The following is a 14,816-nucleotide window of genomic DNA, read 5'->3' as shown; positions in this document are numbered from 1 at the left end:
AGACCTAAAAATGGTTAGATGGCAACAAATTAGCATAATTTCCTGTCGAATACTGATTGTTTACAAGTAAGTTCATTGACCCTGTCACCTGTTAGGGTTAGAACAAAGTAGTTTTTTGCGTGGATGTTTAAAAGGTCATAATTTAGAAACGGTTGCCCATATTAACATAGTTTCTATGGAGAAAATATAGAGCTTAGGCTAAACTATCTCCCATTTCCGGAAAGGATCGTCGTGCCTTTCCACCCTGTATATTAGTATACTTTTCGCTGAAGTGCTAATTTATTAACTGTCTTATTGTTAGTCAGTCTTACGTTAGTAATATCACAACCAGACATCTAAACTTAACAGTCGTTAGAACTACCAAGTAACTAAACATACACCGATAACATAGACTAGACACAATGACAGTATAGCAATAATATTAGTCTGTATGTGTGTGTGTGTGTGTAAGCACGGGCACGCGCATTATCATGCGGCGGACATGCGCACCGCGGCCTGTGTTCCAAAATCGTGACAATTGCACTCCGGCGCAAGTCAGGAATGGCGGCGTTCAAGTTTGTCTTATACTTATAGTATTGTTATCCATAGTAGGACCCGCCTAGGCATATCTTAGGTATACCTTTAAACGAGCAATTCTTGTATAACTATTTATCGGGGATCTCGGAAATGCCTCTAACGATTTTGATGAAATTTGCTATACTGGGGTTTCCGGGGGCCAAAAAACGGATCTATCTAGTTCTAATCGCTGGGAAAACGTGCATTTTTGTGTTTTTATATGTTTTTCGAGCAAAGCTGGTCTCCCAGATATTTTTTATAACACGTCGGTGCCGAATAACGTTTGTGCCGTGTGTAATTCCAGGGCAGTCACATGACCTCTTTAAAAATATGAATTTGACTGGCTTTTTACTTGTCACATGTTTTTTTTCTAACCAGAATCATTACAACTATTGAGAGCCAAGGAGGTTTCACGACTATCCTTTTCTTTGTGGTGCAATAAATAATAATTATTATAATTATTAAGGTCTGTCTGGTCTGTTTAATTTTAGCCATTTTATGTAGGTAGGTGTGACCGATTTTCTTCTAACTTGCGTCGCAAGCGCGGGCGCGGTCCCCTCCAATAAGCCGTGTCGGTTATAGAAATAAATGGCGTAATAACAATTATTGTTACACCGCCGCGCCGTGGCATTTACAAGTAATTGAGGTCTTATCAACACTGGGCTAATTCTAGACGATACACAACGAGGGACATACATTCTTTACTTTATTACTATCTAATAGGATGAGACTACATTTGGAACTTTGTGATGGATGTTAATTGATAGTACCTACAAGAAAGCCATTGAAATTGCAATATAAATTAAGCTTTTCGTGCAAACCTTACATTTCTTTTTTACAAAGCAACTTTATATTTGCCGCTAACCGAGGCACTGCTAACGACCACCGCTCACAATTTAATACGTGGAAATCTTAGTTCATTTTTTTCCCCACCGGCATAAGCAACTTTGTCTTCCGAGACCACATTCCAAATTTGGAGTTTCCGATAAAAGTGGCCACTTTTAAAATATTGATCGGGAGCGCTTAAAAATTTCGCATCTTTCTCTTGAGCGTTTTGAAAGTTTAATCTTTATAGTTAAGGTCGTAAGGTCGCTTTTTAAATATCTACAAGTTAGATATACGACGTTTGAGAAATTGCGTGCTATAGCGCTCTGTTGCCTTGGATAAAATACAAGTTTTGCGAAAAGGTAACATGGTATCTTTATAAGGGCTCGTTTGGACACTGGTTTTGACTCGTTTCTCCAAAACGTACCCTGTTTCTCACACGATTGGGTAGATTTTCGCATGTCTTATGCCACTGAACGGCAGGCGAGGTGAATGTTATTGGAATTTGAGTGTTATAGTTTGAGTTTAAGGTTGAATTTGTTTTGTAAGTGAGTGGAATGTTTAGATGAGTCCGGTCTCAATTAGAGCCGGGTAGCTTGGTCATACAGGGCTAGTTTGTTTTTCTAACTTTCTATAAAGTTGACAGTTCAACTAGGATAGTAAATATTCTCGCCATATTGGTTTATATTTATCAGTTATCACTTTTAAGATCTCGAGTTTATTGAGTATTATTTGTGCGAATTCTAAGGCATCTTCCCATCGTAACCATTCTTAAATGGGCAGAACGCAGAATTGGAAAAAACGTAACTTACTTTTTATGTAAAAACAACTGTTAAATTTAAACTTAGTATGATGAACGTTTTTATTAGAATGAGAAAAAAAAATGCGTTTCAGTTTGTTTTGTGACTTTTTACACACATTTTGTATTGAGCTGTTTCTTAATTCTTGATTGTTAAGTGTTTTTTTTCTTAAATAACTAACACTCTTGATGTTGAGTAGAAAGAGCCCAAAATTTGTAATTGTACGTAAAATTCTAGTTTTGGGCCATTTGATTTAAGGTTGCCTATCTACAATATCTACACAACACTTTTTTATTTGTACATTTTTTTGTTTTTTTCTACTCAGCATCACGAGCTCTTTCGACCCTAATAGGACCCTAGTAAAAGTAGTAGGAAATAAAGTGTCCCAAGATTTTTATTTATTTATTTATTTTAAACTTTATTGCACAGTAAAAAATATACAGTGACAAAAGGCGATATATTTCCTTTCCGTTACCACTTTTCATCGACTTTGTATGACGGTAACGGAATGGAAGGTTCAACAAATGCATGGAAATCAAAAAATGGTACGATTACCTAAGTGGAAAGGCTATTACAACAAATATCACAAATGCTATTTTATTACTACGAGACAGTCTCAAAATCAAATTCTCTTCTTAATCGCTCCCCCATAGCTGAAGATCGTGACTCCACTTGCGCTTTATGAATTGCCTCCAACTGTTTCGGTCTGTGGCTTGATGGAGGGCAGTGGTAACCGGTAGCTCCAGCTGTTCGGAGATCTGGTCCGACCATCTCTTTGGATTTCGTCCTCTAGATCGAGGTCTTTTACCCTCGACCTTTCCCGTCACCACTAGTTTTTCTAAATTGTTGGCCCCTCTTCGTGCGATATGTCCAAAGTAGGTAACAATGCTATATTAATATACTATAATTAATATTGATGTCTAATACAATCTAATCTTTGTTCCAGGCTTCACGGGAACGCAGTGTGAAGTGGAAATAGACGAATGCGCCAACAACCCCTGCTTGAACGGCGGCGTGTGCCACGACATGATCAACGCCTTCCGTTGCAACTGCGTTATTGGGTAAGCATTTAAAATCGGGTCACACACACTTGCGGCACTCACGCCCGGGTCACTCACCGGTTGGCGTCGGCCAGGCAATGAGAACTTCTCTGAATCAAGCTGAGAGTAACACGCGTTGAACTGTTCGTACGTAACCAGAATAACTATTTAGGTACCGAAGACACCTGGATATACCCGTTTACTTTGTTGTGAGGAAACACGTGATCTTAAAGTTGCTAGTAGCATTTGTGAGTCATGACCACCGACGTCAAATGCCTACCTAATATCTTCTTCGCCCGGTATATCCTATACATTTTGAACTTCATTCCTTCCCCGTTCCGTCAACGAAATTTCAGGTGCATCCTTACGGTACCAATAAAAAAATATAGAAACCCCGCATAAATTTCTCTCGATAAAGTATTTAATCGTTATTCCCTTTCAGATTCACCGGTGCTCGATGTCAAGTGAATATCGACGACTGTGCCTCCAGCCCGTGCCGCAACGGAGGCACTTGCCACGACTCCATTGCTGCGTACACGTGCGAATGCCCGCCAGGTTACACGGGTAAGCGAGCAATGTGTTAGTTACAGTATTTTTAGCTTTGAATAGAGGCGGCTGGGCTTCTGCCTCAAAATGGAACAGGGATACGTAAAATGACTCAATTATTAGTGCAATATGAGTGCAATTGCCCGTCAGGGTACACGGGTTAGCGCGCAATCGATCGCTTACAATACTTAAATTACAACAATAATTACGCTCCATTTTGGATTGCGGAAATTAGGGCTCATACGAAAGGGACAAACAAACGTTTTACATTGTGAATCTTATTATTTCTTGCAGGAATGTCATGCGAAACGAACATCAACGACTGCCTGTCAGCTCCGTGTCACCGTGGCGAATGCATCGACGGAGACAACAGCTTTACGTGTAACTGCCATCCCGGGTACACGGGTCGCGTGTGCCAGACACAGATTAACGAGTGCGAGAGCAACCCTTGTCAGTTCGGAGGTGAGATTTGGGGTTTAACTTCTCTACATTATGTCAGCTGCGTCTCGTCTCAAGGATATATTTAGTCAGTCTGTGGCTGTTGACTGATCAGAGCATAGTTGTTTTCCTAAACGCTTCGGTTCTCTATTACTTGGCTTGCAAAATTATTCGCGATAATGCGAAAATAATAAAATTCATAATTCACATCAGTACTTGGAGCATTTAACATAAGCGCCCTAAAAACCATAAGCCACATTCTACCTGAGAATTAAAAAAAAATCGCATTAATAATTTGACCCCCTACGCACGTAACTATAGTTCTGTCGACCCAAGGAGATTGTCCAGTTCACAGGAGTTTTAATAGTTAAAACTTTAATATGAAATCTTCTCACAAAATCTGTGCTCCTCAGGCCACTGCGAAGACCTGATCGACGGCTACCAGTGCCGCTGCAAGCCCGGCACGTCGGGCCGCAACTGCGAGATTAACGTCAACGAGTGCTACTCAAATCCATGCAGGAACGGGGCCACCTGCATCGATGGAATCAACAGGTTAGTGCACCTACCCGTGTACACACCACGTTTGTAGTTAGCTTTAATTGTAGTTTAGAGGGATAATTTTACCTCAAAAATTGTCATCAAGATAAATGTAATTTTAACAGCTACGATACGACTGCGCTACGAAACTTTAACAGCTATCGTTGAAATATTTAAGTTGTGAAGTGTTCAATGGGTTCAATGTAATGCATGCATTTTACGGGTCTATGGTTTCTTCACAAGCGAATTTAACACCCCTTTTCGCTTTATACATATTTATTTGTAATTTCGTTTCTAATATTCTCTTTCTTTTCTTTACACGCAGCAATTATTTCGAGTAAGTTCTTCCAAAATAGTAGTTAGCATGGTTTTTTCTAAAAATATTATTTCTTAACTGCATGATTATGGTAACTTGATAATAATTTCACAGATAATTCTTTTAGTCAAAAAATATTTATATTTATCGGACTATTTGACTAAGCACGTCTCCTTTTGCATCCATATCATTATTTATGCTCTGTTATATTTATATCGATTTTTATTGTCCTCGGCCATTCTAGGAAACATTGCTGCGGACTAAATAATAATAACACACGGCTTTTTTATATTAGATTTAAACGTACATGGCTAGAAATCTCCCGCTATATAAGTAATATCAAGACTGCAATTCGATCCTAAACCAAAAAAAAACAATCGTCAATCGACAAATAATATATTATATTATATTCCATCCATCGAAGAGCGGTTGTAAACTGTATAGTATTGAAGCTTAAATAACGTAGATATAGAATATGATCACGTGACTTTTTGTTAGCTGTCTTCTATTGGAGTTTGTCGGTAAACGATTGCCATCTTGCCTATGGCCCTACTGTCAAACGGAACCCGTGTACCAACCCGTGTATCCACAGGTACACCTGCGAGTGCATCCCCGGCTTCACGGGCCAGCACTGCGAGACGAACATCAACGAGTGCCTGTCGAACCCTTGCGCGAACGGCGGAAAATGCATCGACCGCGTCAACGGTTTTCGCTGCGAGTGCCCGAGGGGGTACTATGATGCCAGGTAAATCTGAGTTTAAATAACCGAATAAATATTGGTGCCAAATATAGAATTATTAGTCTGGCAAAGCTGTGATGTTTGAAAACATAACTCTCTTCTCTTTCTTGGTCTCTGTACTGTGCCTCAATTAACTGCTTGGAGCAATTTACGAACCGAACGCGCCTGAAATTTTTTACTATCACTGTTCAAATCGGTGAAAAAGCTTTTTAACTCGCTAATCTAATACCTATAGTCTGCCAGATATAGCTTCCCTCTTTTTGGGGTTATACTATTTACTAGCATAAGATAAATACTTAATTCTCTCAGCCTATCCTGCACAGACAAGCGACTTTATCCAAGCGATAGCTTTGTTTCTTAATATGATAAGCAATATTATTTCTTATTTTTCACCTTCAAACAACACTTAGTCCATCCATGTAATGACAAGTATTGCCGCGGCATACTTGACGTAGAACTTGACGCAGGCTTAAAAAAAGACACTTTATGTAGTTATATCTCAATTTTGCTAATTGTACGGTTGTTTTCAGATGTCTATCGGATGTGGACGAGTGCGCGTCAAACCCCTGCATCAATGGCGGCTCGTGTGAGGACGGAGTCAACCAATTCATCTGTCATTGTCTACCTGGATATGGAGGTATGGGTTACTAATTATCAAAAGTGCATTGATTGTAAAATCTTGCCTCAGAGTGCGACAGCTGAAATAGATAGCTCAGAACTGCGTGTTAAGGGTCAAACACATTTTAGAAAAACGGCACTTCTGAAGACAAAACAATATATTTTTCACCTCAGCAGCTCGAACAAGGGTACTTTGCTTCTTAAAAATAGTGAGCAAAATGCGATTTTGCTCACTGAGTGAGACAAAATGACATTCAAGTGACCTTTAAAGTCAAATGTCATTTCAACATGCGGGGTCTAATACAAGTTCGAAATACTTGGGTTCTATTATCTCTGTCCCTTTCACAATGTTAGCAAAAAGAAACAGACGAAAAAAAGTTCAAACGACATTCAACGGTATATTGACTGTTTATAATAGACCCCCGAAAAACTTCAGAACGCATCGTTCCAAACCACGTACGAGCTCCGTACGAGTGTGAATTCTAAATAATTATTTAATTAAAATAAAGTTTAAGATTTGATAAAATACTATATTTTAGGTATTTTATTGTACAATTAAAATAATGAACTCAAAAAATACACAGATTATCACGCAAAATTAATTATTTTACTTTTAAGAATTTCTACTATAGTTGACAAATAGTACGTATCCGCAATTCGGACCGTATCTTACAAAGTTCCTTTTTTACAAAAAAAAAAGTTGTTGGTTGAAGTGTCAGTTGATGTTTCTTTATTTCCATATTATTTTACTGAAATTTATTATTACGTTTTGTTTTTGTGTTAGATTGCGGTAATTAAACTTAATTGTTTGTATATCTTAAGAAAACATGAGTGCATAGGTATTAAGAAACGAAGAAGGATTACATTTTTCAAGTTGTTTAATAGGTATGTTCTCACTGCTAAGGTGTGAAAAATTTTGTGTACTACACGAGATCAAAGTTATTTACATCTCGTGCGCTTTTGAGTCCCTTACTACGCTCAAGATTCTAAATTAGATTCACTCGCTACGCTCGTGAATCTATTATAGAATCTTTCGCTTGCACGGGACTCAAAATAAGCACTCGCAGAAATATCAAACTTTGATCTCTTGTTGTACAAATAACTATTTCTTATTTGAGTCTAAAGTACAAAAAAAAATGTATCCCGCCTGTAAGGGTAGATCATAAAAATATGCTTTATTTTCCGTTATGCGATGTCTACAGGAACGATGCGAACGAGTTAAGCATACTATAAAATGTGCATGACCCATATGTATGAATATATCAAAAGTCACTTGACAATCAGAGATACCACATAATGTACGTGTCCGTACAGGCACATCTACGTTAGATGTAAAATTATAAGCACAAGCTTATCTTAGACTTTAGACATCTAATAAAATAATTCTTTGATTAAGTACGCTAAGAAATATGCCTTGACTCTTTAATACTGTCTTTACACACAATACCAGCCCAGTCATATAATAGGAATGCTAACTATTTACATTAACAGGTCAACGTTGCGAGCGCGACATAGACGAGTGCAGTTCGAATCCTTGTCAACACGGCGGGACATGTCACGATCGCCTCAACGCCTACAAGTGCGATTGCATACTGGGTTTCAATGGTAGGTTTACTTTCACTCTGCTTTCTGCTACGATAATTACACTTATAGACGATATTGTACTTACAGCGTCATGAATGTTTGCTTATTTATTTACAAGAATGGTTGAAATTATACTTGTATTGTTACAGCCTAAGTATATTGTTTAGTTACGTATTATTAATGAATTCTAGAAATAACAACTCATTTATATATCATGCCATTGACTTCGCAAATCTGGACGTAAGTTTAGATCTGTATTCGTTGAATAACAGATTACTATGTCTATAATTTATATATCAGTATGCGGGAGTCAGTTTGTTATGGAACTTGTGGTGTACAGTGTCAGAGAAACCTTCATGTTTTAATATGGTTTATATTTATTAGCTTGTGCCTATCCTGTATGCGAGACGTTTTTGCACTTGATAAATGTCGTTTAAATGTAAAATCACTAGTTTGAGCAATTGTTGTAGTCTCATTCTTGTTTAGGACGCTGACTTTTTTTTACTAATCTTTTGTAAAACTTGAGTTTAATAGGACATGTATTATACAGGTGTAAACTGCGAGACGAACATCGACGACTGCGCCGGCAACCCGTGCCTCCACGGCGGCTCCTGCATCGATCTCGTGAATGGGTACAGATGCGTCTGCGCACCGCCACATTCAGGGCGCAACTGCGAAGACACGCTGGACCCTTGCACGCCTAACCAGTAAGTCACTGTACCTCACTGTTAAGAAAGAGTATTTAGAAACCCGTGTAACAACCCGTGTAACGGCCGATCCATCAACGAACTTGGTGGATGGGTACACCGGCGTCGCAATTTCTTTTTGTAAGACATATTAATGTAGATTTTTTACGTTGCGTTTCTTAATATCATAGCTATTTCTTATATTTATAGATTTTTTTTTCCTCACTGCCCCATTTGGATTTAACTCTGTACAAAATATAGTCAAATATATAACGTAAATTTTGACAATGGAATTGCCAAACCTACAATAATCAACTATGAACGCTACTTTCATAACTATCTTTTCATACGCTATTAAATTTTATAGTTTTGGTCCCACTCTGTAAGTTCTCTATGGAATGTGATGATGTGAATGTGAATAGTGATATTCCACTACACCAAAAATCGGCCTTTCCAGTGGTGCTACATGGTTCAGCCCAGTCATGTTCAGTTAAATAGTTAACTAACATTATATTTCCCCACAGATGTCGCCACGGCGGTCGCTGCGTGGCCGAAGCGTCCTACGCGGAGTTCAACTGCCAGTGCCCAGCCGGTTGGACCGGAGCGCTCTGCGAACGGGACATAGACGAATGCTTCGCCACATCTCCTTGCCATAATGGAGCTACATGTGTGAACACCGGCGGGAGTTATACGTGCGTGTGTGCGAGGGGCTACGAGGGCAAGGACTGCGCTATCAACACGGACGATTGTGCATCTTGTAAGTAACCAAACAGAAGCTTACCTTAGCTACAGATTGAGAGTAGACAGATAGTTCGCATGGTTTATGTGTTTAGAGATGGTATTCCATTTGCTTAATTTGTATATTCTTACCTTGCCTATTCACCTTGTTTCAATGGTTCCCCTCATGGACCACCAAATTTGGTCAACATTTGTTAAAATAGTTAATATTTGGAATAAAACGAACTGCTTGTCTTTAACATGGGATCCTTTGATTGTATCCGTTCTAAGCTTGACGATAAATATCAATCAGCATTTTTTTATAAAGCACACATTTTCTATCATAAGCTAACATTCTTTCTCTCTCTACAGTCCCATGCCAGAACGGCGCAACATGCCTCGACAGCATCGGCGACTACAACTGTGTGTGTGCAAGCGGCTTCGCGGGCAAGCTGTGCGAGATCGACATCGACGAGTGCCAGTCCCGGCCGTGTATGAACGGAGCCACTTGCAACCAGGTATGTTCCAATTACAAATGCCAAGGCAAATGCAACTTTGATTTGTCAGAATTAAGATACATAATACAATGGAATCAAGCTTCGCAAGCAATGTTAATATACTGCCGTACCGAAGAACTAGACAAGATACCTACGCTCGGCTAAACATTACTCGGCAGTCGGATTCTACACCCTGTCCTTTGTTTCTACAAGCAATGTGGCCTACTGCCACTTCTGAAGTGTCGGAATAATTTGCGTGGGGACTTGCCGGATCCTACAATATTCTCTTCGCGTTATCTGTCGTGATATTACCAAAAGGTCCTTACGGAACACTCAAATCTTTATGCTTTTGTTTTATACATGTATGTATATGAAATGTATCACGAATAAATGTTTTTTTCTTATAATCAAACGACAGAACAGTGCCATGTCGTTCTACCGCCGGATATTAAATTAGTATTTTAGTGTTATTTCTATAATCCTGTAAAATCTAACTACAACTAATCTATTCCCCACAGTATGTGGCGTCTTACACCTGCACCTGTCCGCTCGGCTTCTCCGGCATCAACTGTCAGACGAACGACGAAGACTGCACCGACTCGAGCTGCATGAACGGCGGGACTTGCATCGACGGCATCAACTCGTACAACTGCAGCTGTCAGCCTGGGTAAGGACATTTTACTATAAAAAAAAAAACAGTTAACCACAGACAAAACATCCTCCAGACTTGGCATAGTCGCGCTACCCCCTCTGCCACGCATACGGTAATTTTACTCCATGTTCGAGTCGAAAATGTCTTTGTGTGACGTCCGTGTCTTTGAACGGATCAATCACGGCACGGGATTTCGCTCACCACCGTCCCGCGCACCCCCGCATTTTTGGCATCATCGGTTGCATGAAACATTGCTCTAAACTCGGCCTAGACGATGACGTCACTCAGTAATAAAATTTAGCGAAATCTTTAACGGTGACAGACGGCTTGGTGCAACCGACCCTAAGTTGGTCGTAGTTTTGCAAATGGAAACTATAACCACACAAACAAAATTTTTGTACATCGAACCTTAGAAATTTCGTGTGGATTGGAGTTCCTTGTTGCAGAATTTAACAAAAATATTTTAACTGTCGAAGATGTGTAGGTAAAGTGTAAGAAAAAGATGCCTCCGAGATTTGAAAGAGATGGCACCCTATGTATTGCCATTTTTTGGAAACCGGATAGTGTACGGAGGAATTTGCCTTAGATTTTATATGTCTAGTAACTTCGATATTTTTCATTTTCATATTTTTATAGTTTTCTGATTACGTTCAACAATCAAGTAAATCTAAACTAAAAAATGTTTATGTTATGATATAAATATATCAAATATTAAATGTCAACAAGTTTAACATTGACATGTTTTCCAGCTACATGGGCTCGAACTGTCAATTCCGTATCAACATGTGCGACAGCTCGCCGTGCGACAACAGCGCCACCTGTCACGACCACGTCACATACTACGCATGTCACTGCCCCTATGGATACACTGGGAAGCACTGCGAGTCGTTCGTCAACTGGTGAGTACACATTCACAGTTTTTACACAATGACAAGTTTTACACATTGCAACAACAGAGCCACCTGTCACGACCACGTCACCTACTACGCCTGTCACTGCCCGTACGGATACTCTGGGAAGCACTGCGAGTCGTTCGTCGACTGGTGAGTACACATTCAATATTTTTACACAATGACAAGTTTTACAATTTGCAACAACAGAGCCACCTGTCACGACCACGTCACATACTACGCCTGTCACTGCCCGTACGGATACACTGGGAAGCACTGCGAGTCGTTCGTCGACTGGTGAGTACACATTCAATGTTTTTACACAATGACAAGTTTTACAATTTGCAACAACAGAGCCACCTGTCACGACCACGTCACATACTACGCCTGTCACTGCCCGTACGGATACACTGGGAAGCACTGCGAGTCGTTCGTCGACTGGTGAGTACACATTGACAGTTTTTACACGATGACAAGCTTTACACATTGCGACAACGGCGCCACCTGTCACGACCACGTCACCTACTACGCCTGCCATTGCCCGTACGGATACACTGGGAAGCACTGCGTGTCGTTCGTCGACTGGTGAGTACACATTGACAAATTTCACACATTGACACCGTCATACACTGAAAAGCATTTTAAGTCCATCGTTGATTGGTAACCTAACCTACTGATTTGTAATCAGTCTTGTCTACTAAAGACTGTGAGTTGGATATTATTATGTTGAATGTTCACATCATTATCGATTGAATGATCTTATGTGTTCTCTGTAACATGTATTACGCCTACAATTCCCGACATCTGCCAAGCTAACCTAACCCTTATCCCCAGGTGCGAGGGCAACCCGTGCGAGAACGGAGCGACGTGCTCGCAGAAGGGCCCGCAGTACACGTGCGCGTGCGCGCCCGGATGGTCCGGCAAGCTGTGCGACGTCGAGATGGTGTCCTGCAAGGACGCGTCTTTCAGAAAAGGTATGCTAAACACTCTATTATAAGTCAACTACTGTATTATAAGATTTATAAGTCATTATTAAAACAAATTCCAACGAAGAGTTAACTGACTTGATAGTGCTATGGAATTTTCTTAACTTGCATTACCTATTACTAATAATTGTCCTCTCGTACAGGAGTGCCGCTAAAGCAACTGTGCAACAACGGCACATGCGAGGACATCGGCAACTCGCACCGCTGCCACTGCCTCGATGGCTACACCGGCTCCTACTGCCAGAAGGAGATCAACGAGTGCGAGTCCGCGCCCTGCCAGAACGGCGCGCTCTGCCGCGACCTCGTCGGCACCTACCAGTGCCAGTGCACCAAGGGGTTCCAGGGGCAGAACTGTGAGCTCAACGTCAACGACTGCCTCCCCAACCCCTGCCAGAACGGCGGCACCTGCCACGACCTCATCGACAACTTCTCCTGTTCCTGCCCCTTCGGCACCCTCGGCAAGATCTGCGAGATCAACGTCAACGATTGCAAACACGACGCCTGCCACAACAACGGAACTTGCATAGACAAGGTCGGCGGCTTCGAGTGCAAATGCCCGCCCGGCTTCGTCGGACCGAGATGCGAGGGCGACATCAACGAGTGCCTCTCCGACCCCTGCGCCAGCCCCGGCACGCAGGACTGCGTCCAACTCATCAACGACTACCACTGCAACTGCAAGCCCGGCTACATGGGCAGACACTGCGCCGATAAAGTCAACTTCTGCGCTAATTCCCCCTGCCAGAACGGAGGCATCTGCACCGCCATCCAGGGGCGCCACGAGTGTCTGTGCAAGGACGGCTTCCACGGCAAAGACTGCCAGTACTCCGGCTACGCCTGCGACTCCAACCCTTGCCAGAACGGCGGCTACTGCCGCACTTCCGAAATAGGCGGCTACATATGCGAGTGCCCGCGGGGCCTGTCTGGCGTCAACTGCGAAATAGACTCCATGAACGAGTGCCTCAGCAACCCGTGCAAGCACCCCGAGGCCAGATGCATAGACAAGCCGGGAGACTACATCTGCTACTGCCCGAACCATCACACCGGCAAGAACTGCGACCACTACGACCCGGACGCGACGGGAGGCTACGGCGGCCTCGACTGGTCCTACCAGAAGGAGCAGTGCGCCAAGATGGGCTGCAAGCAGAAACAGGGCGACCACAACTGCGACGAGGAGTGCAACACCTACGCCTGCGAGTTCGACGGCAACGACTGCTCCCTCGGCATCAACCCGTGGGCGAACTGCACCGCGGCCAGCGTCGGTATCCGTTGCTGGGAGGTGTTCATGAACGGCGAGTGCAACGAGGCCTGCAACACCCAGGAGTGCCTCTTCGACGGACGCGACTGCGAGAAGTCCCTGAACCGCTGCAACCCGATCTACGACGCCTACTGCCAGAAGCACTACGCCAACGGCCACTGCGACTACGGCTGCAACAACGCTGAGTGCAACTGGGACGGGCTGGACTGTGAGAACGAGCTGCCCCCGCACCTCGCCGACGGCGTCATGTCCGTCATCCTTCTCATGGACATCAACGAGTTCAAGGAGAACTCTGTCGCTTTCCTGCGAGACTTGGGCCATCAGCTGCGCACCACGGTCAGGATCAAGAAGGACCATTTGGGTAATGACATGATCCGCCCCTGGTCCCGGACGCAAGACATCGGCTTGCAAGATTCGGACGTCGCCAAGACCCACCAGATCATTTTCATGGAGAAAGTACAGAGCGGCGTGCAAGTGTTTTTAGAGATAGACAACAGGAAATGCACGGGATCCGAGTGCTTCTTCTCGGCGCAGGAAGCTGCGGAGTTCTTGGCGGCTACGGCGTCTAAACATCCTTTGTCCAACGCATTCCCCATCTTCAAAGTGAAAGGTGTTCCGACGGGACCAGATTCGGAGCCTCCCACCAACTCTAAATACGTTTTTATCGGAGTGATACTCGTGTTGCTGGCTGGATTATTGATCGGTGTGCTTGTGACGGCCCAGAGGAAGCGAGCGGCCGGTATAACATGGTTCCCGGAAGGATTTATTCGGAACAATTCTTCGACCCGGCGCCGCTCGCGTCGCCGCGGCCCGGACGGACAAGAGATGAGGAACTTGAACAAGGGTTCCATGGGTTGTATCGACGTGGATATTAACGGTGGGCACATGGGTCCTCCGCATTGGTCGGATGATGACGACGACGGCTTAGCACCGCCAAGGGCCAAACGTTCGAGAGGTCCTGGGGATTCTAACGGCGCGCCAGGAGGCTACGCGTCGGACCACACGGTGATCACGGACTATGAAGAAGCTGGGCACGACTCCAGGGTGTGGACGCAGCAGCATCTCGATGCGGCGGATATCCGGGTGCCTCCTAGCATGATGACGCCGCCAGCTATTGTAAGTTTACTTATCTTGC

At 42.9% G+C, this 14,816-nt stretch overlaps 1 protein-coding gene across 1 annotated transcript in view; it reads left to right on the top strand.

The window, feature by feature from the left end:
- Positions 1-14,816, top strand: part of LOC134804308 (neurogenic locus Notch protein) — a 159,501-nt gene that overhangs the window by 137,923 nt on the left and 6,762 nt on the right. The window contains exons 9-22 of the mRNA XM_063777319.1: positions 3,127-3,241; positions 3,663-3,784; positions 4,061-4,228; positions 4,618-4,756; positions 5,650-5,802; positions 6,327-6,433; positions 7,906-8,019; positions 8,549-8,705; positions 9,209-9,441; positions 9,774-9,919; positions 10,417-10,565; positions 11,300-11,449; positions 12,275-12,414; positions 12,570-14,797. Of these exons, the coding sequence (XP_063633389.1) occupies positions 3,127-3,241; positions 3,663-3,784; positions 4,061-4,228; positions 4,618-4,756; positions 5,650-5,802; positions 6,327-6,433; positions 7,906-8,019; positions 8,549-8,705; positions 9,209-9,441; positions 9,774-9,919; positions 10,417-10,565; positions 11,300-11,449; positions 12,275-12,414; positions 12,570-14,797 (4,121 nt within the window). The remainder of the gene's footprint in view (positions 1-3,126; positions 3,242-3,662; positions 3,785-4,060; positions 4,229-4,617; positions 4,757-5,649; positions 5,803-6,326; positions 6,434-7,905; positions 8,020-8,548; positions 8,706-9,208; positions 9,442-9,773; positions 9,920-10,416; positions 10,566-11,299; positions 11,450-12,274; positions 12,415-12,569; positions 14,798-14,816) is intronic.

Source organism: Cydia splendana, chromosome Z, assembly GCF_910591565.1.
Source record: "Cydia splendana chromosome Z, ilCydSple1.2, whole genome shotgun sequence".
Classification (NCBI taxonomy): domain Eukaryota; kingdom Metazoa; phylum Arthropoda; class Insecta; order Lepidoptera; family Tortricidae; genus Cydia; species Cydia splendana.
The sequence above is the reverse complement of the archived record's forward strand: the minus strand, read 5'-3'. Positions and strand labels throughout refer to the sequence as shown.